Genomic DNA, 24,571 nt, shown 5'->3' with positions numbered 1-24,571 from the left:
ATCTATTATATACTGGATGTTCAGCCTCTTTGTTGTGGAATAAGAAATTTTTATTGATGAGCAGATCAAAAATTTCCCCTAAAGCTGAGCATGGTGGCACACACCATTAATCTCAACACTTGGGAGGCAAAAGCAGGTGGGTCTCTGTAAATTTGAGGCCAGCCTGGTCTACAGAGTAAGTTCCAGGACGACCAGGGCTACATAATGAGACCCTGTCTCAAAAAAATTTCCCCCAACTCACAGATTAGAAAAGTTCTCAGTATGTTAATAAGTTGAATACTCAAATTGATCACCTTTGAATTGCTTTCAAATAGCTTCAAGTCTACTAACTATATATTTATTTCTAAAAAAGCCTTCCCAATATGTACTCTAACAATAGTATTGGTAATATGTAGTATGTTTAGAAATTGCCCAGCAAGTAGGTCTTACATCTCCACTGAAACAAAGCCATGTGCGCGGTGATCAGGGAACTACTTGGCTTGACTGTGGTAACTGTTTCACAATGTGTGCATATCTCCATACATGCATCAACACATCATAAACATGTATAATTATATTTGTCTAGTATACATCAAAAAGGCTGACAAGTATATACTCTAAAGCCTCTGCTGTGATTGAAGGATAAAATATATTCATATTTATGTTATCTTTATGTACAAAGTCTGTAAAGGTATTTAAGAATTGAAAATGACTAGGTAGAAGGAGAATGAAGTGACAGGATGTCTTGACACCAAATGCACTTTGGTATTACATACATTTAAGCATACTTGAAACTTAGAGATGAATGTAAAAATGCAAGGAAGATGATCAAAATCATAAAGGGTTTTGGTCCAATGATTAATTTTAGTCTACTTCTCAGAAATCAAACCCATGCTTCCGGTTTTTAAATGGTTCCAAAATCAAAGGCTTTAGCATGACTAGGTGGAAACTTGCTCAGAGATCTAACTACCCTCATCTAGATGATTCCTCATGTGTTGGTGTCACTTTTATGGCATAATGTAGTATACACTAACTCATTTTAAAGTAAAATGATTTTATGTACAACTGCAGAAGAAACTTTAGGTGTATTTCTTGAAAGGGCCATGTTTAATTTAAGTTGTATACATGAAAGTCCAAGTAAACTTTCTCTTCATTTTTAATTTATTTTTTGGGAATTTCATATATAAGTGCTAATTTTATATCATTTCTACTATGTTCTCTCCTCCTCCAACTCCTCCTATGTCTACCTCACTCCCTTTCAAATTCATGGCCTCCTAGTCTATCATAATTATTTTTATGAACTTACTGATGTGTAGATATATATACAGCCTGCTAAGTCCATCTAGTGTTGCCTCTATGTACATGTGCTTAGGGCTAACCACCTTGGGACTGGATAGCTTACCAGGGATCTAGTTCCTAGAGAAGACTGAGTCTCCCTCTCTTAGGAGTCATTCATTTCCTTTAGCTCTTCATCTATGGTAAGTCAGTGACAACACCAGTTGGCATTCCAATATGGAAGGAGGAAATCTTCCTGGCACTCTCACTTTTTTATTTATGGGGTATCATTTTTCTGTAGGCTAATTTGTAGTTGGTCCACATCTACATTTTAGCTGTTCCTTCTGAAAGGGCAGCAAACATGTCCTTTAATCTATTCGATATGGCATGCATTCCTATCCTAATAGGTGATTCTCCACACTACAATGAAAGTCTCAGCAATAATTTCCTACCCACAGTCTATTATGTCCAATAAATTATCAAAGTATTTTTATATAGTGCTGGGGGTTGAATCTAGAGTCTCATAGCATTTTAGTCAAGTGGCTGTACCACTTTACTATATCTCAAACCTGCTTTTCTGTTTTTCTATTGAGGCAGGGTCTTATTAAGTTTCCCAGGCTAGCCTTAAAATCACTCCATACCCCAGAATACTCATGAACTTATAATACTCAGGTCTTAACATAGCAAACAGATGGCAATACAAATCTGGCCAGACAATGTATCCTAATAGTACATCTCTTTTATTGTCTTCTTCCACCTGGACCTCACTAAAGAAGAAAAATGATCTAAGAATAAAACAATGCAGATTTAAAACACAAAACATCACTGGAAAATCTAGGTGAACATATAGCTCAGTGGTAAAGCAGTTGCCTAAACACCAAGAAAAAACAAAAAAGCAAATAAAAATGAACACAAGATTTTAACAGCTATTTTACCAAAGAAACTACACAAATGGCTAACAAGCACATGAAGAAATGTTCAACCTCACTGTTCATTTTCAAACTGAAACCATATGAGATCTACCTACAACCCATTAGGATGGGTAAATGAAAATGACAGGAGCAAGGGCTATCAGGTATATGAGGAAACAGGAGCCCTCATACACTGCTGGTTAGAGAATTTAAAAATGCAGTTGCTTTGGGAAGCAGTTTGGTGGTTCCTCAAAAGTTTAACATAGTTATAGCACAATCCAATAATTTAACTAGTAAATACATTGAAAAGAGAACCAATCATATTTGTCCATTCAAAAACGTAAACATGTAGGTTCATAATAGCCAAAATAGGCAACAAAGAGAAAGAAATAAAAGGTGGTATATCCATACAATGAAAACTTAGCACCAAAAGAGAATGAGGTACCTTCAAAACATTATGCTAAGTGAAAAACCATGCAACCACTATTATCCTATTTATATGAAATGTTCAGAATAGACTTATCCAGAAAAAGAAAGATTAATGGGAGCCAGGGAGATAGCTCAGTGGGTTAAAAAAAAAAATCACTTGTTGGCCACATCTGCGGATATGTTCATCCTGAGGAGTTCAATCCCCAGGCCCCATATTGTACGTTTGTTCTCTGTCCTCCACGCTGATGGCACAGCATGTGCACTCACCCCGAGAATAAATAAGCATAATAAGTAATTTGACTAGTGATTGTCAGAGGATGGTGATGGGGAGTGTGGCAAATGAGTGCTAATGACAGGAGGATTTTAATTCAGAGTGATGTAAATAAATGTTTTGTGCCTACACCTCAGGGATGCAGCTTTCATGAGTTCTCAGCAGGCTGAGGCGGGCTTTTCAGTGACACAGCTGCTTTTGAATCATTAATACTCTAACTCCTTGCTGATATTCCTGTAAGAAACCCCAACAAATTCACTACTTCACTAAAAAAAAGTTCTAAGATTAGACTATGTTGATGGTTGAACAACTCTATCAGTATAGTAAAAACAGCTGAACTGTGTGCTTTAAATAGGTATGGAATGGCATTTCTCAATAAAGGTGTTTTTTAAAGAAAAATATCCAGAAAACATACTAACATGCAATATACCAAAAAGTATAATCCATAATTCTTGATGACAGTAAATACAAGGTTACAGCCCTGCTATCTTTGAAAAAGTATGTTATTCAGAAAACTTCTTGTGACCTGAAACTTCAATCAACTTCAGGTTTGTTTACAACAAAAACACCTGTACTGGAGTTGCTGTTCAAAGGGCTGGCACCAAACTCTATTTACAATCCATGTGTTTGTGACAGATTAAAAGACTTGCAGACAGAACAATGAGTAAGAGTTTAGAAGAACATCAAATATATAATCACTAGCCAATAAAATCTTATGTAAACTGTTTTATTGATTTTATTGCTGTATACTAAATCTACAAAGCAATGGGCTGTATTATTTCCACACACGTAATGTGCTTTGATCTTATTTGTGCCCTTCATTAGCCCTTCTTATCCTCTCTCCTCCTCTACCCTTCCCCCCTTTCACATTCCTTTTACCTGTATGGCCCTTTTGCCCTCCTTAAATACCACATTTTATAGAAAACATGATATTTCTCTTTTGAAGGCTGACTCCATTTACCATTACTATCTCTAGTTACCTTCAATTTCCTGCAGATGGCACAATTTCATTCATTCATTCTTTTGTGGGAAGTTATCTCACTATGTCACCTAGGCTGGCCTGGGCCTGTCTAGACAAGGCTGGTGAGGACCTCATAAGCATCCTTCTGCCTCTGTCTGAGTGATGAGGGAAAGGCATGTACTACTTCACCTGGAATTTGTTCACTTCTATGCTGAACTGAAAACACTCCATTGTACATAGATCACATTTTCTTTATTCATCGACATCTGTGCTAATTCCATCAACTCAGCTTCTGTGGATAGTGCTGTAATAAACATGCTTTTGGGAATCTCCATAGTAAGCTGACTTTGATTCTTCTGAGTGGATAGCAAGAAGTTGTGGGGACCCATGCCAAATCCTGCCATGTCAGAAATCCTGTGCTTAGGCTGTATGCTGTGACCTTCAAGTTGCTGACCTTTACCTCACCACGAGGTCTTGTGTTCTAGGCTATCCTTGGACTATTTACCTTTGAAAGAAGTAGAAAAGTCTCGACTTGCTACCACCCAGAGGATCTAGGAAGTTCTTAGAAGGAACTGCTCAGAGAACTAGGAAGTTCTACAGGGAGCGATTTAGGCTACTGCATTCTTGCCGGGGGGCTAGGGTGAGTGAGATAAGAATAGATCCTATTGACCTTGCCCTATATATGTTCCTGCTAGTCGGCATTAAAGTGAATCTTGATCAGAAATGTCCTGACTTGATTCGTTATTTCTCGCGTCTCTGTATCCTACTTTCAATCCCACTCCCTCCTTCAGGTGAACCCTGATTTGATTTTTCCTGCGGGCTGGGACCCGACAAGAAGTGGTATATATGGATCATATGGTAGTTCTGTTTTGAAGACTCTGAGAAGTCAGTATACTGATTCTCACAGTGGCTGAAGTAATTTACATTCCCAACAACCTTATTAGGGCTTTCTTTTTACCTACCTCCTTGCCAACATACACTGTTTGCTTGATGGCAGCCTTTCTGACTGTGGTAAGAAAGAATCTCAATGTGATGCTTTGTTTGGCTTATCCTCTTTTGTGACAGGATCTTGTGCAGCCTAGCCTCAGACTCAATGCATAGCTAAGACAGGCCTCAGACTCCTGGTCATACTGCATCTACCTCTCAGATGCTAGGACCACAAGTATGTGCTACCACACTTACTGTGTGCAGTGCTGACAATCAAACCTAGGACCTCATACATCTCAGGCAAGCACTCTACCAACTCAGGTACATCCAGGCTTCAATGTGGTATCGAGTTGTATTTCCTTGGTGAATGCAGAGGGTGGGTGTATTTTTATGTGTTGGCCATGTATACTTCATAGTCAATGCAGTCTTCATCAAAATTGGAGTAATGAGCTGAACAGACAATTTTCAAAAGAAGCAATGCAAAGCTGGATATGGTAGGAGGTAGACGCAGGAAGATCAACAGTTTAGTATATCCTTAGCTACATTATAGCAAGTTTAAGGCCATTGCTTGAGACATTAGATTTTGTCTCAAAAAAAGTAGCCAATAGACATTTGGGAGAGTGTTCAATTTTCTTAGACATCAGGAAAATACGAATTAAAATTGTTTTGAGATTCTATCTCATGCCAGTCAGAATGACTGTCTTCAAGGAAAACAGATGACAAAAAAAATGCTGGCAAGGAAGGATATGAGGCAGAAGAAACCATTGTATGTGGCAAATGGAAATATAAACCTATGTAGCCATTATGGAAAGCAGTGGGGGGGGAGGTTCTCTTCCTTATGACCCATCTGTACCACTCCTGAGCATATACCCAAACTATCCTATGTCCTACTACAGAGATACTAGTCCATCCATGTTTATTGATGTTCAAAATAGCAAGATTATGTAATCAGCCCAGATATCCACCAATACACAGATGACTAATGAAAATATAGTACATATACACAATAGAGTTTTATTAAGTCATAATAAAGCGAAATCCTGGCAACTTCAGGAAACAGATGCAACTGAAGATCATTATGTTATGTGAAAAGGCATATGTGTATGAAAATATGATAAATCCCATTTCTGTACACAGTATAGCCATTGGTAAGGTATAAATAACTCCTTTATTTACTAAGGACTTACAGCCTAGTTAAACAACTTGTCTCGTATTATCTGCCTTCGTCTGACTACACATAATTTCACATCCAGAAGGTCAAGAGACAGTCGTTATTTCACACACTATTTTTATGAAGAAAAAGAATTATACGCATTATTCAGTGTGCACATTTGAAAGGCCAATCCTCAAATGAAGCATAAACAGAATATGACATAAACACTCATTTTCCAGAGTCTGTGAAGCTATAAGCTATCATTTACTTCTACATACATCCTGATTAACATGGGAAAGTTTTTGTTTGATTTTTACCTCCATCCGATTCAAGTCACAGGGTTGTTGGCTTGCTGGCATTGGCTCAGAATAAGAATCAAATATTGCACACTCCCACTTGGATTTAGGAAAGGCTAGTAAGGGAAAAAAAAAAGAATATGTAATGATGTTTATTGTAGCATTAGTGAAATGCCTTTGCAGTCTTCTGTGCTTGTTAATTGTAACAACAGAGTAGGCTTGCTCACGCGCACTACTTCCATCACTAGTTGTGATGAGACAGCATCTGAAGGCCTTTGCCAACTCAATCTAGTACGGCCATTCCCATTCCTCACATGTTGAAACTGAGGGACAGAAAAGGTGAGCAACTTCTACTCAAGGGCATACAGCTGGCAAGTGACAGGCAGACACTGGACACCAGGCAGGCAGTCCAGTTGACGAGTTCTTGCTCTTAGCAATGCAAGGTAGTAATGTGCCATGGTAGCTACCAGGATATGTTAAGTTTTAATCAGATTAAACACAATTTTAAATGCAGTAATTATAAAGATGGTTTAAATACTATGAACATTAACTAAAAAATATCTCCTTTTAGGTATTGCTAGAAATAAACAAGAAACTGAAATTATATATAACAAACATAACTTCATGAAATATGTATCTCTTTGATTAGTAGGAGTAACAAAAATAAAAGCATATATTCTTCTTGACTGACAATAAAGATATAATATTCCAAGTCTCTTGTACCATGCAACAGCAAAAGTACTTGTTAGTTGGGGAGCTAAGTACATTGACATGAGGGCTTGATTAGCTGATCACCTAGCAGCCAGGTTACCTCTTAGAAGCAGATTCTACTTTACTACTTCACCACGAGTAATTAAGGAAGAAATATCACAATGACTTTAAAAAGTTGCTAATATTCCAAAGAGGAAAAGCAGACTGGGGTAGATAATAAATAGAATCTATTAATCAAATCTGTCAAGACACTGTCAGGAAGTCAAATTTTAATAAAATGCTTCTGAAAATTAAACTAGATGTAAAAGACTTGATTAGTGTCGTTTTTAACCCTTACTCAGCTTCCCACCACTGCTGTGCACTGAAGTGCTGGCTGGGCTACCACTACCATTTGCAGGCAAACAGAAGGCAGACTCCTGTAGAAAGCTAACACTTTTCCAAGGCTACAAATGACAACAATCAGCTGCTAACTCTCTCCACCCTATCTTCCATCTCTGTGTACACTGTCTGAGTCCTCCTCTGGTCTTGGTTAGTCTTGTTCTGGTGAGCAGCCCAGAGAATTATTGCAGACAAGAAATCTAATCTTGTCACTTCCCTGCCTAACCCAGGCCAATGTTATTTCTCATTATTTGTTTCCTGCTTTTCTCTTTAGCCTCATCTTGGCCTCTCTTCTTTGTTTATACATGCCAACCACTGTGCCCTGAACTTTCTATCCCTTGGATATTCCACCTCTCTTCAGTGCCTCTCAGCATAGCTGCTGCCCCCTTTTGCCCAAATCGCAGAGAAAATGCAGTGCCTCTCACATAGTGACAGCTCAATACATTTTAACATGCCATATGACAAAAATGTTCTCCTGGAATGTACCAGTCACCCAGGTATGGAAGAAACAACAAATATAGCCTTACAAGTCTGTCCTCTAATTTGGGGGAATGGATTGGTTCTATGATTATAAGTATCTGATATAATTCCTATCACCTTTTTGTTAAAAAAAAACTTTATAGTTTTGAAGTACCTTACTCAATACCATGTAGAGATACTAGGATCTGTCTCAAGATGCCAAACTTATACTTGACTCTACAAGATTTATTTTCTATCAACAGAGGGATTCAGTACTTGCCATCCATGACTGTCATGAAAAAAGAAATTATATTGGTTCTAATCTACTCAAAAGGCACCAGAAATATAAAGACAGATGGTTTATACTTCCTTAGATCATCCCTATAGCTTGTATTCTAATATGTGAAAGTCTGATATAAGTTAAAGAAAGAACCTTCAGATGTCAAGGACTCCCTAGTGTCCAGATATCATTTTAAGAAATAAGAGTTTGTTATTAGGCATGCAGAAAAAAAATGGCTAAGGTTTCTGGTGCACAATGAGGCCTTACCTGCTTGCAGGTACTCTGGCTGCAGAGTTGGAGGCAGGCCCTCTGGTAGCGGGTAGCCGTTCTTCCGTGCTACAATAAGATGAAATGCAGCACAAAACTCAGGCAAGGTCAGGGCTCCATCACAGTCAGCATCACTGAGTTCCCTAAAGATAAGAGATGTCATAAGTTGCCTGTCATGCAGCATCAGCCTCAAGCATGCACACACAATTCCCAGATTCCTGCCCACAGCCTGCAATAGCCTTGAAGTTTCCTAGGCAAACTCATGTGAAATCCCAGGGGCCACTGAAAGAAAGAAAACAAGCTGGTTTGTGGCAGTATCATCAGTGGCACTTTGTAAATGAAAATGGAAATTCTTCTCTCTGATAGGTCTGTTTTTTCAACACTGAGACAAGGCATAGGAAACTCTAGAGAGGAAAAAAAAGTGATGTCTGGGGTTCTGCAGTTACCTGACAGCTGCTCAATAACTGCAGTCTGCATGGTGTGAAGAGTGCTAGACTTGATGCTGGAAATGAGCCAAGGAAGAGCAGAGCCAGCCACTAAGGAGTTCATTCAGAGCATGGACATAGGTCTTTCTTTCTTTCTTTTTTTCAGTTTTCAGGGAATATTTTCAAGCAGTATACATTTTGGTAGCAAGTTAGTCTCTACATACGATTTTCTTCTTAGAGAGCTGGGCATGGTGGCATATACCCAGCACTTAGGAAATAAAGGAAGGAAGATCAGGAGTTCAAAACTAGCCTGATCCACACAGTAATTTCAAATCCAGCCTCAGGTTCATGGGACCCTGTTTAGAACATGGAGACAGAGATGGGATGAGGCAAGGGAATGAGAAAGAGGAAGGAGACAGAAAGGAGAGAGGGACAGAGAAAGTGAGAGAGCAAGAAAAAATAAAAGCAAGGGAGACAGAGGGGGGAGGGAGAGAGAGAATGAGAATAAAGGAATACAAGTAGGTTCAAGAAATGTTGGTTGCATCAATATTTTAATATAAAAGTAGCAACTAGAAAAAGGCTGGTACTGGAAAAGACAAACATGAAGAAAGAGAGTCTTGAAAAGGTGTGTCTTCACTTCACTTGCCATTTTTCACTAAAAGACACAGATCTATTCACTGAACACAAAACAAACCTTTTTGCTAAAAGAACTAAGACCCCTTAAACAGTGACATCTCTCTGATATATAAACACAAGCATATTTGTATTAGAACTAGTATAGAAATAAGATTCATGTAAAACTGTACTAAAAAGATGTTGCTGTTGAGGCGGAAAGATCTCTAAGGGAAGGTTTAACTCTGCTTTGGACCATGTGCATCCTCCTAATCCCCATGAGACTCTTGCTCTAATTCTGAATGCACCAGCCCTGAAACAGCTGCTCCCTGGGGTGAGGCGTCTGGAAACTGCTTCAGATGCTGCATGGAAAGGATGCCATTTAGCCTTCATGCATTTGTCTCCACAAAAAGAAGCCTCACAGGGTAATAAAAGCTGGGAGTTCTGCCAAAACAGACTATATTCTTTTCGAAATGGTCACTTTTTTCCTACCCTTAAAATCTAACATAAGACTTGTTGAAAAAAAAAAGCCAGACTATATGGCTGAAGACCCTAAATCCAGCTCAAAATTCCTAGGCACATTGGCATGCATGATATGATGGGGATAGTTTTTCAATAAGCAGCACAATACATGTTATGCGACTCTAAATTCTATCATGATTTTGTAATGCCTCATGAAAAAAATCTTTACATAAATATTCCAATGTTTTAATATATATTTATAACAGCATAATCCACAAAGGCAGGAGTTTATAGTGCTGAGCCTTTTCATAGATGCAAAAAGAACCATCTGGACCATTGCAACACAGCTCTCCTGGAGCTACAACAATGGCAGGCCTCCATTGCAAGGCAGAGCCAACACTGCAGCTGCACGGGCTGAATTAGGGCCCAGCTGTGAAACACCTGCCAATTTTACAAAGTTCACAGGCATCTAGAATAGACAAATTTAACTTCATTCCAGAATGTTCTTGAACCTTCTGTTCACCCTACCTTATAAAATATTATGAAGAATGGCTTTTCAAGGTCCTCTGGCGCCTTGCCTCACACTAAGTTAAAAAATATAAAAAATAAAATACATGACAGAATGTCTCACATGTACACAACTGCCTAGACTGAAATCAGGATGAAGAAAGAATAAGCAGGAAATTACTTTTCTTATATGTACATATATATGCATGCATGTATGTATGTGTATGCCACATGAATACAGTGTCCTAGGAGGCCAAAAGAGAGTGTTGAATTCCCAGGAGCTGAAACTACAGGCAGGCAGGAGTGCCATATGGGTGCTATGACCAAAATCAGCCCCTTTAGAATAGTAGCCATCTTTCCAACCAGAGGAAATTGCTTTTAAATTAATAGCTAACACTTGGGGTTCATACTGTACACCTGATACTGTTCATTGTGATTTTCATATGATAATTCATTTACTCTTCATAGCAACAAAAACTTGAGTTCTATTCACTCTCAACCTGTTTTTTAAAACAATTAAAAAAAACAATTTAAAAAACAAGCTTTTCAGGGCTGGGAGTGTGGCTCAGCAGCGGAACACTTATCTGATATATGTGAGGCCCTGGATTCAAACCCTGGCACCACCAAAATAATTTTAAAAACAAAACTTACTTGAGAGGCTGAGGCATGACACTTGCTACAAATCTCAGGCTAGCTTGAGCTATATAGTGGGTTACAGGTCATCCCAGGTTACAGAGTAAAACTCTGCCGCAAACAAAAATTAAGTCTTAACTTTCAAAAGTGCTAAGAGATGAGTGTATGATAGTACTCACCAGATATAAGAAAGTTCTGGAATGGAGAGCTTTGATTTGGTGAAGAAGTTCTTGGCCACAGACCCTGTGAAGAGCCATTATTTATGTAAGCCACTAGTTACTTGTCTGGAGCAGCTTTTATATGCAATCAAATCACCATTTTTTTCACATAGCAGTCTCTACCAAATGACCACTTATTCCTCCAGCAACAACAATCACAAGGCCTTTTAGAAAAGCAGCATGTGGCTTGCTTAGCATGTCTGAAGGCCAAAGACTTATTCCTGTTGCTGCAAAACCCAGAAAAATACAAACAAAAGGAATCTAGACTACGTAAAAAGGAAGAATGATAGTACAACTCATATAAAATCCTGCCTTGCTCCTACCAAATCTGCACATTTTTACAAAAAATTCCTAAGAAAACCTTCAAATTTGCTTAAGTAAATAACAAATAAAGCCAGGCGGTGGTGGCACACGCCTTTAATCCAAGCACTCTGGAAGCAGAGGCAAGTGGATCGCTGTGAGTTCAAGGCCAGCCTGGTCTACAAAGCAAGTCCAGGGCAGCCAAGGCTACACAGAGAAACTTTGTCTCAAAAAAACAAAAAACAAAACAACAAAAATAACAAATATGTTGAGATTTATACTTAGAGAATGGAAAAGCAATGTAAAACTATGGCAAAAATGATAAGCAAAAAGAAAAAATAGTATCATTAATGCCACCAGAGACGAGAGAGACCTCTTGAGAAATAGTTTCGATGAGATTTAAGATTTCTTGGTGGCACTTTGAAGAATTCATCCAGGACTCTTCTCATTGTAGATTTACCTATGTCAGTTGAAATTGCGCTATCATCCGATTGTTCCTGCCGCACTTGAAATGTTAGCCTTCACTGAGATTTTTCATGCTTTATGCTCTCAATGGTTTCACATTTCAAAAGCCTCCTTTCTAATACAAGACAGCATAAAGCCCCAAGTTCTGTCAAAAGTCTCCCAAAGCAATTACAAGTTTTCCTGTTGGCCTTAAAGCAATAGGAACAGGAAGGAATGCAGTTGGTGCTAGAGTACTTGAATACCATCTGCGAAGCCCTGGGATACATGTTCCAGCAATACAAAAACAAGGAAAAATCAGGCCAGGCACGGCCTCTGCATCTTTAATCCCAGTACTCAGTAGAGAGAGGCAGACAAGTCTCTGTGAGTTTGAGGCTAGCCTGGCCTACATAGCAAGTTACAGACCAGCAGGGGTTACACAGCGAGACACTGCTTCAAAAACAAAACAAAAGTAATTTTAAAGGGGATTATAATGCATCCGAAAGCAATATTCATTTTCTTTTGGTAAATTATAAAGAATCAAAAGCCAATAACCCACTAAGCCTTCTCCCTAAATTCACTCTGTCAATAATGTTAACACATGACTCTTGGCTACCAATGTAACCAACCACCTTGCGAAACACTTGTCAGTCCATTTATCAAATGTCCCATGGCAACCAAGATAGAAAGGCATTCTCTTCTCCTATCAGTCTGTCTTCTGTCGGATCCTCTCTTTTCAAAGCACAGTAGACCCAAGCCATTAGCTAGCGCTGGCTTTCACAGCAGACACTATTCACACAGTGTCTCAAAAAGATTAGGTGGGCCGGGCAGTGGTGGCGCCTGCCTTTAATCCCAGCACTCAGGGAGGCAGAGGCAGGTGGATCGCTGTGAGTTCGAGGCCAGCCTGGTCTACAAAGAGAGTCCAAGATAGTCAAGGCTACACAGAGAAACTCTGTCTCGAAAAACAAAAAAAAAAAAAAAAAAAAAAGATTAGGAGGAAGGTACTGAGAGGCTGCCAGCTATCAAGTCCTGTTGTGTCCCAGAAGCCACCAGCTAAAGAAGGAGTAGAGTAAAAGGATCTAAGTGCTCTCTCCTTTGAGTGTACCTTCTGCGAAGTCCTAATGCAGTTTCACTCCAGCCCCACCACCAAGCCAGCATAAAAAGAGACTCCATTTACATAAAAAGTCCAGAACACAGAAGTCTACAGAAAGAAAGTAGAACTGTGATCGTGACCTAGGTCTGGCAAGTGGAGAAGACAGGAGTAGGGAATAACTCCTACTAAGTGGGTGGATTAGAGAGGAGTGATGGAAAGGTTCTAAATTTAGGTTATGAATCTCATCTGTGAAGGAGCCAAAATCACTGAACGGCACAGTTTAAATAAGTTTTATATCTCAACTAAGATGTTTATTTTAAAAGACATCAACTAATTGCCATTCATGAACCTCTTTATTGTGACCAAACTAAACATTTAAAGGAATTTATTAGACAATCAGAAAATTTTGAACAATGAACACCTGATTTATTAAAGAATCTGTGATTTTTTTCCCTCACATTGTACTGGTGAGTTCCAGAAACATTCTTTTAAGAGACCCAAAGATATATCCTGAAATATTTTTCAAATCAAATGGTCTGGCAATTGTATTTCAAGATCATCTTGGCTGTAAGAAAATATAGATTAAAATGCTGCCACTTGTCCTTGGGGATTTGTTAAAGTGGCAAGTCAAGTTGTATCTACACTTGAAATGCTGCAAAAAAATTAAAAGGTTGAAAGAAAATTTAAAAACCATCTCTAACAACTACTTACTATTCATATTTGGCTAAATATCTGCATATGCTGGGAAGAGACTCAGTTGAGCAATAGGTAAGGTTACCCTGGATTCCTGCTTGTCTTTTCTAAATCATGGTGGTACATTCATTTGTTATTTCAATGCTATTCTACCTTCCACAAGGCCGTTACCACCAACTACCAAAATGATGTTTGCCCTGACATATACAAGAATATATATATATATATATATATATCTTATTTCATTTAAAAATAGTCTTTACTCATGCTCCACTGTTAGCTTAGAATGATCGAACCACACTGTTATTCTTTAAGTTTGAAGTGTAAGACGAAAGTTTTATAATTGTTTTTCTTCCAGATTCTCCTATTTTACTGTTTGGTCTTTAGCCTGGTAAAATGTAGGCAGGTGGGAATGAAATCAATTCCTCTCAGCTTGAATTTTACATGAGGGCACAGCAGGAATGAAGATATCTGAAAATAATCCAGAAGAACTGACATTGAGAAAATGCTGGCCAGTTTCCTTTTACTCCTAATTTTAAGAAGCAGCAAAGAAAGACTTGAGCCAAAAAATTAAATAAATAAATAACATGAGCATAAGCTTGTCGGGAACTTAAACCATAAGGAGACTTCTGCTGGCAAGCTACACTTTGTCTTTGCCCTGACTCCAATACAATGAGTAAGCAATTGAAGGTGTCCCTTGGCACTACCATCTACTATTCCAAGTGCTTTGGCTGATTGGTACAGGATCTGGATCAAGTTCCCCCAAGATCTCATTTAACCCTTCTGCAATAGCAGTGTAATTTTCCCTTTTTTTTTTTTCCAGCATGAGTTATATTTAATAAGAAATTCCACCTTAGAGAAATACAAATTAGAGTCAAAGAAGGTTATAATATGCATTTTGTATGAATGGTTTCTCACGATATTCTCCATTATTCACATGGGACACCATGTTCTCTCACCTGAAATAAAGGAACTCGGGTCTGGCTGGAGGGACCGAAACTGATTGACATAGTACTCCCGCTGTTCTTCCGTTATCCTCCAGGGCTCATCTGGGTAATTACTGTTGTTATCCTGCAGTTCTCGCTCCACTGAAAAGGACTTGAAAAAAAAAGTGCTCACAGAACTTGCCTTTGATGAGATGAGGTGGAAAACTTAAACACCAATGAAAGTTATTTTGTATTCTAAAATTTTCCTCAAGGAAATAAACTGCCTTATAATAAGAATTTAAGCAAAACACAAACTATGATATAAAGTAGGTATCAAGCTTTATGGGTTTTCTGTATCTTCAAAGTTAACATGAAATACTGAATAAAGAATGATGTAAATTTCCAATATGTTCAAAGATGGGTTTTAAAAGACAACCATTCATAGCCCAGACATGGTGGCACACGCCTTTAATCCCAGCACTCGGGAGGCAGAGGCAGGTGGATCGCTGTGAGTTCGAGGCCAGCCTGGTCTACAAAGCGAGTCTAGGCCAGCCAAGGGCACACCGAGAAAGCCTGTCTCAAAAAACCATAATCATCATCATCATCATCATCATCAAACTATTCTTATCTTCAATTATTCACCCCATTTTGATCCTTTTAGATTATCTAAGTGAATAACAATATGTTTTTCACATGTATGATGTATGTGCAGTGGCACATGGAGGGAGGCTCAAAGTTGATAACAGGAGTCTTCCTCAATTGGTCACCACCTCATGTATTGACACAGGGATCTCTCAACTGAGCCTTGAGCTCTCTGTTAAGGCTAGCCTAGCTGGCCAGCTTGGTCCCTGACTCCATCTTCCAAGCACTAGAATTATAGGCAGGTTACTGTGCCCAGTGGAATGCTGGTCTTCACATTTACATAGCAAATGCTTTAAATGCTGAGTCATCTCCCTAACATCAGACTCTCTGTTGCTCTTCACAGAACATATGACAATGCTATAACTGCATAATCTTTTCTTCTGTCCTTTTTCTTTTCTTTTCCTTTCTTTTGAAACTGGATCTCAGACTGCAGCCCAGGCTTGCCCAGAACTCACAAGGTAGCCAAAGTTAGCTTTAGATTTACTGTAATCATGACTCATCCTCCTGAGTGCTGGGATTATAGGTGTGAGCTAGCATAACTGGGTTGTTGCATGTATGCTGTATAAATCCAGGAGCCAAACTCAAGTCCCTGGGTCCTACTTAAGTGGCAAATCAGTTATGAGTTGGGAATATTTACTAATTACAAAGCTGAGCAGCGAGAACTGTGGTGGTAATACCATGAGCAGGGTAACAAGACTGTGCATCAAGCCTGCCACTAGAGGGCAGCACGCATGCCAACTTTGAATATTTAAGAGCTCAGAAGTCCAAAGGGGTAGGGGTGGGGGGAAGGCCTACAGTAGGTTTTGCAGACAGAAGTAAAGTGGAAGTGGTGAAAGAAATATCTGAGGAGCATGTCCACGGAACCAAGAGGTGGCCACAAGAAAGGCAAAAAGAAACTAGGAGAGGAAAGAAAGGTACGGAAATCTTGCTAAGTGTCAGTCTGCTGGACTGCTGGATGGAAGCTCCTGCCCTGGAGTGCATTCCTTCTCTCCAGGGAATGAAGCCTCCTGATCTAGTCACTGTTCATGTTAGCCCATAGCTGTTCTTTCTCCACTCACATGCAGCTACTTTCTTTCCTATTTGCATCACTTTGTGCCTGGGTAGTGTTAGTAGCTTTTTAACAGGTCTTGATCTATTCTGACAAAAAGAATCTGGAATAGACAGAAAACGTGATTGATCCCTCTACTTAAAAGTCTACAAACACTCAACTGGATGGTGATCCTCCTGGCATCAATCTCCAGTACCAAACAGTCTGTCTTCTCTACCTGGCTGTCAGGACTTTTTTTTTTTTCTTTTTTTTGAGACACAGTTTCTCTGTGTAGCCTTGACTGTCTTGGAACTTACTCTGTAGACCAGGCTGACTTCAAACTCACAGAGATCCACCTGCCTCTGCCTCCCAAGTGCTGGGATTAAAGGTGTGTGCCACCATGCCCAGGCCATCAGGACTCTTATAGTCCATGCTACTCTTTGCTCACATGGTAGACTTCCAATTACTCATGTACTCACATGTATTATGAACCAAACTCAGGTTTTTCTTCCCAGAAAACTATTCCTCTGGTGCCATCATAATAAAATCCTTCCATTTCTTGCATCCTTCTGCTCCAGAGGGCCCTCTCCATATATCTACCATATGCACACCCATGCCTGTACTCATAACCATGGTCACTTCCTGCTCCAGTACAATCTAGTACACGGGTAAGCAGCAGCAGCAGCCATGTGTGGGTGAGCATCCTGACTCATACCTGGTATCATCTGGCTATGTTGGAACAATAGTGATTGGACACACAACACACTGGCCTCTGAGATGCTTTGCCATAGAATGTTCTTTTCTTAGAACAACTTTTGTGAAATGTTCATTATTAAAAATATAAATAATAAGTATACAAACTAAGAAGAAGAGAAAGCAAAACCTGAACAGTTACACAGCCAGGCCATGATTCAGAGCAAGGGTCAGGCGTGACTTAAGCTATGGAGAAGCCAGAAGAATCTGTGAGATGGGGACAGAAGTGATATAGAGATAGGAGTGTGGTACATGCCTATACTCCCTACATTCAGGAGGGTGAGGCAAAGATCAGCCATCATGAGTTCAAGGCCAAGCTTAGCTACATAGAGAATTCAAATTCTACATGGTAATATTGTGTCTCAAAAAATAAGAGTAATAAGGTTGTTTAATCCTGAAAGACAAGTTTGTAGTAGGATAAAACACATCTAAAAGACCCAGTATGGCAGAACGAGTATGAAGAGCCAAAAAGAGAAACTGTGTCTGCAGAGGCTGACTAAGCAGAACTGCACAAGAGAGCGTAGAGAGAGCGGAGTGCTGCAGGTCCAGGGACTAATTACCTTATCTCAGTTCTAGCCCTCCAGAACTGCCCTTCCTTGCTCACCTTTGTGTCAGTACTGACAACTTGTGACTCACAGTTAAAAACCTTTTGGAATCTATTCACTTAGCAGACACTAGTTTTTACCAATCCAAAAGCTAAGAATGTCGCCAGGCAGCATCTTGGGCCTACAGAAAAGCTTCCTCCATCTTGCTGTACCTGCCTCTCTGATATTCCCACCGATGCATTTTAAATTAGCCTTGATTTGTGACCTTCTTTGTTCTGTAAAACTATAAAAACATTAAGAAACTGCTTCACTATTGGAACATGGGACTTGTGGTAACACAAATCTGTATTCCCAAACCATGGTCACTCAAAATGGCTACAGAATAAACTCTCTCTCATTGCCTTAAATAGAGAGAGGGAGGGAGGGAGGTTGGGAGAGGGAGAGGAGACACAGAGACACAGAGACATAGAGACACAGAGACACAGAGACACAGAGACAGAGCTCCAGAACTCCATCCCTATAGGGCCTGGGAAGATGATCAGCATGTAAGAGCTCCAAGACTGACAACCTCAGTTTAATCTCTAAAGCCCACGTGGTGGAAGGACAAAACTGATTCCCACAAGTTGTCCTCTGATCTCCACACCCATGCCCTCACACATACACACATAGTGAAATAAATATTTTTTTAAAACTACTAAACAGGTTGCCAGAGCTGTCAAGATGACTCCATATGATAAAGGTGCATGCTGCCATACCTGACAACCAGAGTTTGATCTTTGGGACCAATATAGGAAAAGAAAGGAACCAAGGAACCAAAGTAACTTTTGCAAGTTGTATTCTGCCCTCTACATATAGACTGTGATATGGACATATGGACATGAGCGTGTGTGCGCACACACACATACACACACTTAAATCTAACCACTGGGCTACTCTACTGATCTCTCTATTTTTATTTCCATGAGCACCTGAACCCTTCATTTCTAAGAAAGTGTAAGGTGGCGAGGAACATTTAGTCCTTAAGATGAAAAAGGCCTTGTAACAAAGGGAGGGCATCTGAACACTGTGTTCCTTTGGTCACCTGCGTTAAGCCTGCTAAACTGTGTCCATCATTTTCCCCTTGTTCACCAATCAATTGATTTAACAAACCAAGTGTTTTGAAGATCTTTTTTAAAATTCCATTTTATAATTATGGTGAATACTACATAGTTTGGGCATTTCAAATAATTTTAAGTGTCTCTGCAAGAGTTCAAAAGCTAGAACTCTGCCAAATTGTACTTTATCACATATACAGTCCCTAGCAGATATATAAGAAATACATAAGAGTATGTCATGACTTTTTTTTTCTTTCTTTTTGGTTTTGCAAGACATGGTTTCTCTCTGTGTTAGCCTTGGCTGTCCTGGACTCGCTTTGTAGACCAGGCTGGCCTCGAACTCACAGTGATCCGCCTGCCTCTGCCTCCTGAGTGCTGGGATTAAAGGTGTGTGCCACATGTCTATTTTTATTAACAAGCTTGAATAAGCCCCTGAGTATGTCTTTTACTACAACAGCTATGGAAACACTCATTGCTCTATACTATTCTCTTTTTCTTTTGTTTTTCAGCTTATGTGTATAGGTGTTTTGCCTGAATGTATGTCTGTGAACCAACAATATGTAGTGTCTTCAGAGGCCAAAAGAGGGTGTTGGATAACCTAAGACTGGAGTTAGAGGTGGTTGTGTGCCACCATGTGGGTTCTGGGAATCAAACTTGGGTCCTCTGAAAGATCAACTATCTCTCGAACCCCCCTCTATACAATTTTTGATGGGGAAAAACCTGTACAAATATACAAGTGTGCATGCCTTATCAGGCAGGGAAATTGTTGGTCAGGAGGATTTAGAAGCTCCTCCAAAACAAAATAGGCTACTGCCATTGCCTTGGTTGCCTCCCAAAGTTCGAAGCTAAGACTGTATTGCCAAAGACACCACATATTTCAGACAGAGGACTTGGAGGGCTAAAGCTGCAACTGACCTAGAAGCCTCCTCCCTGAGGACTATCTCTCAGTACCAGAAGAGGATATGCAAGCTGCCAGTCTATCCAGTTGTGATGCCTATGAACCACAACAACGACTAGAATGGCGAGATACCCTGAAAGATGTAACAGTGCTGTCATGTGTAGGGGGGACCAACAGCTGCCTAATCAGTGTTAAGGCTCACTCAATAGGAGGGAATCCATTCCTGGTACTGCGAACCTAGACAACTACCCATGGCTGGGGAGGCAATGAAACCTGGAGGAAAACCTGCTACTGTCACTTTCCTAAACAAGTGTAATTCCTAACTGCATTGTAAATACTTATCATTATCCCCACAGATAAGTGCATCTCTCCCGATTCATCAAAGAAGCTTCTTTTTGAATCAAATGGAAACTACTACAGAAATCGAAAACTGGTTAAAACACAGAGAACAAGTAACTATGAGGTGTCCAGGCCCAATTAATAAATCTACAACACAACTCCTACTTCTAAAGCTCAGGAAAAATCAAGGAATAGGGAGCAGAAAGATTTTTAAAGACAGAGGACCCGGACATTGGCTGACAGGTTGTTTCTTCTATATAAGAGAAAGAATCTGCACCTATAAATTCTTAACAATTTGGTAGTGTAAACAAGATTTAAACAGTGACAACTCCATTTGACATGCCATTGTGAAATGGGAAGATCTCCCTAGATAAAGCACTACAGATAATGACTGCTGAGAGAGGTAGAATCAGTTGCCCACAGGGATGAGCTCCCTAATTGGTTATCCAACCCTGTGGTCATCCTAAATACACACATATTAGAGTAACACTAAATGAAGTAGGCAGGTTATTTTTGCATATTGAAATTATCATATGCATAACATGTAATGGTAGTCATTTTTAAAAAGGGGCTAAATTTGAGAGAGAGTTGGGGAACATGGAGGAGATGGAAAAATAACATATAGAACTCATATGAAATTGTCAAAAAATAAATAAAACTTATATTAAAAATAAACTAGGTAGCTGGGTGTGGTAGCGTGTACCTGTAATCTCAGCACTCAGGAGGCAGAGTCAGGCGGATCTCTGTGAGTTTGAGGCCAGCCTGATCTACAACGTGAATTCCAGGACAGCCATGGCTATTACACAAAGAAACCCTGCCTCAAAAATGAAATAATAGTAATAAACTAGGTATTAGAAAGTGCGGGGGGCCTGTAGGAAGAAATGGGAGGTAGAAATGATCATTTTGCTGCATACATGTATGAAATTCTCAAAAACAAAGAAAACTTTAAAATAAAAAGGAAGTCTATGAGTCCATTTGTTTTTTGCCTTTTTTCCCCAAGTTTGAGCTCTATCAAGTAAGAGCTCTGTCTGTCTTTCTGTACTTCACCTATGGCCTAATCTTTGTGGGAATTCCATATCTACTAAGTAAGTTATTTCAGGAACAGATAGATAATGGCATATGGAGGAAGAAATTACTTCCCATTCACCTTGAAGCTAAGATAATCCACAAAACTGACCCAGTAGAAGAAGCAAAATAATTTAAATTTGTTACATAAGAAGTAACATGCTCATTCACCCATCCAACGGGCACTTACTGAATACAGCAAACCCAAACCCCTAATAGCCAGGAACATACTGAGAGACAAACATCTTCTTCTCTAGAAGTGTTGTGTCCAATAAGGAAGAAAGGCATACAGGCCATCTTAAAACAGTAAGGGAAGGGTTTTGATAACATGAGATACTCTGGTATTTCCTACTCAAACTCTGGTCCCTATACATATTGGCATGACTGGGGAACTTATTAGAAATGCAAGCTCTAAGTTCTAACCCCAGTCTCCTAGTGACCAGTCTGAGTAAGACTCAGCACTAGATGACTCACCAACCCTCTAGGTGATTCAAAGTCATCTCAAGCATAAGAAGCACTGTCATGGCACACACACAGGGCAGGGCAAACAAAAGGAGTGCCATTCATAAAGACATCAAAGCATGAAAGGAAATGGCCACCTGTTAGAAGCCTTCCCAGTTCAACCCCAGCTCTACTGATTTTGTTGGCTGGGAAGAGATACTTGCCACTTGATGCCAGTTTTGAGCTCTGCCAGTATTTTTTTTTTTTTTTTTTGAGATAAGATTTCTCTGTGTTAGCCTTAGCTGTCCTGGACTTACTTTGTAGACCAGGGTGGCCTTGAACTCACAGCAATCCACTGGCCTCTGCCTCCCTGAGTGCTGGGATTACAGGTGTGCACCACCACACCAGCTGTTGCCAATATTTTTAAGAAAAAAAAATTATGAGAAGCCAGGGGTGGTGGTACACATCTATAATCCCAGCACTCCAGAGGTAGATGCAAGGAGAACAGGAGTTTAAAACAAGCCTTGACTGCCTTGAGGTCAGCCTGAGCTACTTGAGACCCTGTCTGCAAAAGGAAAAACAAAAAAGAACATGAGGAGAAAGAACATTCTCCCACATCTGTCTATATAATCTACAAACATATGGCTCATTATGCAGTTTCTCTAGACACAGGAGAATTATATTTGCTTGTATCTAAAACATTCAACTCCTTGATTTTGTTTCAAATGAAATGTAAATATTTGGTCCTGCAAGTTATTATCTCTAGGGAAAATGTGCTGTTTGTAATGAAAGAGACATCAAAAGACTTATTAAAAGTAATGCTATTAATAAAATACCCAAAGGTGAAGTTTACCCTCAAAGTACCTTTTTTAAAAAAAAATCACACAAAGGTGAATAATAGGAATTACAAGTAAGTATTGTCTGGCAGAATGTTTAAAGGGTGTGGATACTGTTTCAGCCACAGAACATTTCTGCTTAGACAATAAGACTTCTGTAAATGCTGCTGTCTTAGACTTCAGCCATTTCACCTATGGAAGTAGAGCAATTTTAGACTAAAGTCCCTTTGTAGCCTTAACAGAAACAATACAAAAACTACTTTTAGCCATAATTTTCCAAAGTAATCTAGAGCTCAAATTTCACCACCTTAGGTTAATGTTAAACTGCAGAGATCTCTCTGCACCTAATGTATAGTATGCAGTTGCTAGCTTTTTTTTTATTAATTTATTCTTGTTACATCTCAATGTTTATCCCATCCCTTGTATCCTCCCATTCCTCCCTCCCCCCCCCCATTTTTCCATTATTCCCCTCCCCTATGACTGTTCCTGAGGGGGATTACCTCCCCCTATATATTCTCATAGGGTATCAAGTCTCTTCTTGGCTACCTGCTGTCCTTCCTCTGAGTGCCACCAGGTCACCCCCTCCAGGGGACATGGTCAAATGTGAGGCACCAGAGTACGTGAGAAAGTCGTATCACACTCTCCACTCAACTGTGGAGAATATTCTGACCATTGGCTAGATCTGGGAAGGGGTTTAAAGTTTACCTCCTGTATTGTCCTTGGCTGGTGCCTTAGTTTGAGCGGGACCCCTGGGCCCAAATCTGCCTATCATATTGTTCAGTTGCTAGGTTTTAAGGTACCTAAATTTTCACAGCACTGACCACTCTGCTCAGATATTCCCACTGATGTAATAGAAGCAAAAATGTTATAGGAGTGGCTAACCACTTTCTGGTTGGCTTTAAAGGCCACTCCACAAGACAGAAGTCATGCTTGGTCCCGTTAACTGGGCCAAAAACCCATGGCTAGCTAAGTCATTTGCCCTAGGGGAGAACTTACTACTATTATTATTCTGCTAAATGAATACAATAATAAACTGCCCCCTAAGTTAGTCTGTCTCTCAACTCTCATCAGAAAAGCTTCTTGCCGCAGCAGTTGGTGATCAATACAGAGTCCTGCAATGGCCAGTGTATAAAGAATCTAAGACTACGGAGTGCTCAGTTCTAAATGAATAACTATAGTACACCCCCCATGTCTCCAAGGTTCAAAGATCCTCATGAAAGAGGGTGGTAGAAAGAATACAAGAGCCAGAGGTAGTACACATCTGAAGTAAAATCATGTTTGTCTGACATGACAGTCTCATTGCCCACATGAACTTACGGCAACTGTGGCTAAATAAAGACCTACACAAAACCAAGTCACTAAAATCCCAGCATATGGAGGGGCTCCGGAAGTCCCACCTCTAGCTGAGGAGCTATTGGTAAGTGATGGCTGCTGTGGGAAGGAGAGCCAGTTTTCTTGGATACCCACGCCTCAGTAGATTGTCCTTTACCCATGCACATACAGCCGATTCAAAGGAATTTTTAAAAAGAGTATATGAAGCTGGTAAGAAATAATGCTGTGGCATATGGAGAAGATGGAGGGGAAGAAAAGGGGGGAATTTTATCAAAATACATTATATACATATATGAAATTCTCAAATAAAAGAAAGCTATGCCCATAAACATAAATGAATATTTGGGAACATGTATTTACCACTCTGCTAAATGATAGCTACTGTAAGTATCCAATATATCTATTTTCATCCCTGCAATAACTCTTGAAAGTAAGACTCATTATTTCCAATTTGTTGAACAGGAAACTGGGGATTAGGTAAAGGAGGTAATTTACCAAGACCATGTGCCTAGAAATAAGAGGCAGAATATGAACTCTCTACCATCAAGCTCTATGGCTATCTCTTCCTATCTATCCATCCATCCTACAATAAGGAATTGTTTCCTTTTCAGAAAGAACCTAAAGGCAATACCTAAATCTGTTTTGTGGGTCAGGGATCTGCTCCTGAGATATAAATGATTATGTTAGATTTATACCTTCTCCCATCATCTGATGTAGTTTCAGATTTCAGCTGGTGGACTATTAGATTATCCAGAAAAACCTCTCTTTAGACATCTAGCATGTTTTCACATGTTGAAAGAATCTGTAAGGCAGGCTACTATGTTTATAGACAACTAGTTCACTGTTGTTTTCATACGTAACACTATTTTGATGAACATAAGAAACACTTCTTACATAAGATGCCAAGGTCTACTACTCCAGAAGGAAAGGTATCCTTTGCAACTGTCAGGGATTTTCTTGATGCTTAGAGAAGACCAGAAGAAAAGAAGAAA

The 24,571-nt window shown here is 39.6% G+C and overlaps 1 protein-coding gene across 14 annotated transcripts in view; it reads right to left on the bottom strand.

The window, feature by feature from the left end:
• The window catches only part of Reps2 (RALBP1 associated Eps domain containing 2), a 223,985-nt gene that overhangs the window by 100,048 nt on the left and 99,366 nt on the right, over positions 1 to 24,571 (bottom strand). For all 14 annotated transcript variants that reach the window (XM_051142318.1, XM_051142320.1, XM_051142322.1 and 11 more), the window contains exons 6-9: positions 14,641 to 14,779; positions 11,116 to 11,179; positions 8,298 to 8,440; positions 6,224 to 6,318 (exon numbers count right to left, since the gene is read on the bottom strand). In XM_051142318.1, coding sequence (XP_050998275.1) covers positions 6,224 to 6,318; positions 8,298 to 8,440; positions 11,116 to 11,179; positions 14,641 to 14,779 — 441 coding nt within the window. The remainder of the gene's footprint in view (positions 1 to 6,223; positions 6,319 to 8,297; positions 8,441 to 11,115; positions 11,180 to 14,640; positions 14,780 to 24,571) is intronic.

The sequence above is a fragment of the Acomys russatus genome, chromosome X (assembly GCF_903995435.1).
Source record: "Acomys russatus chromosome X, mAcoRus1.1, whole genome shotgun sequence".
NCBI classification, from domain to species: Eukaryota; Metazoa; Chordata; class Mammalia; order Rodentia; family Muridae; genus Acomys; species Acomys russatus.
This window is presented reverse-complemented; position numbering and strand designations above follow the sequence as displayed.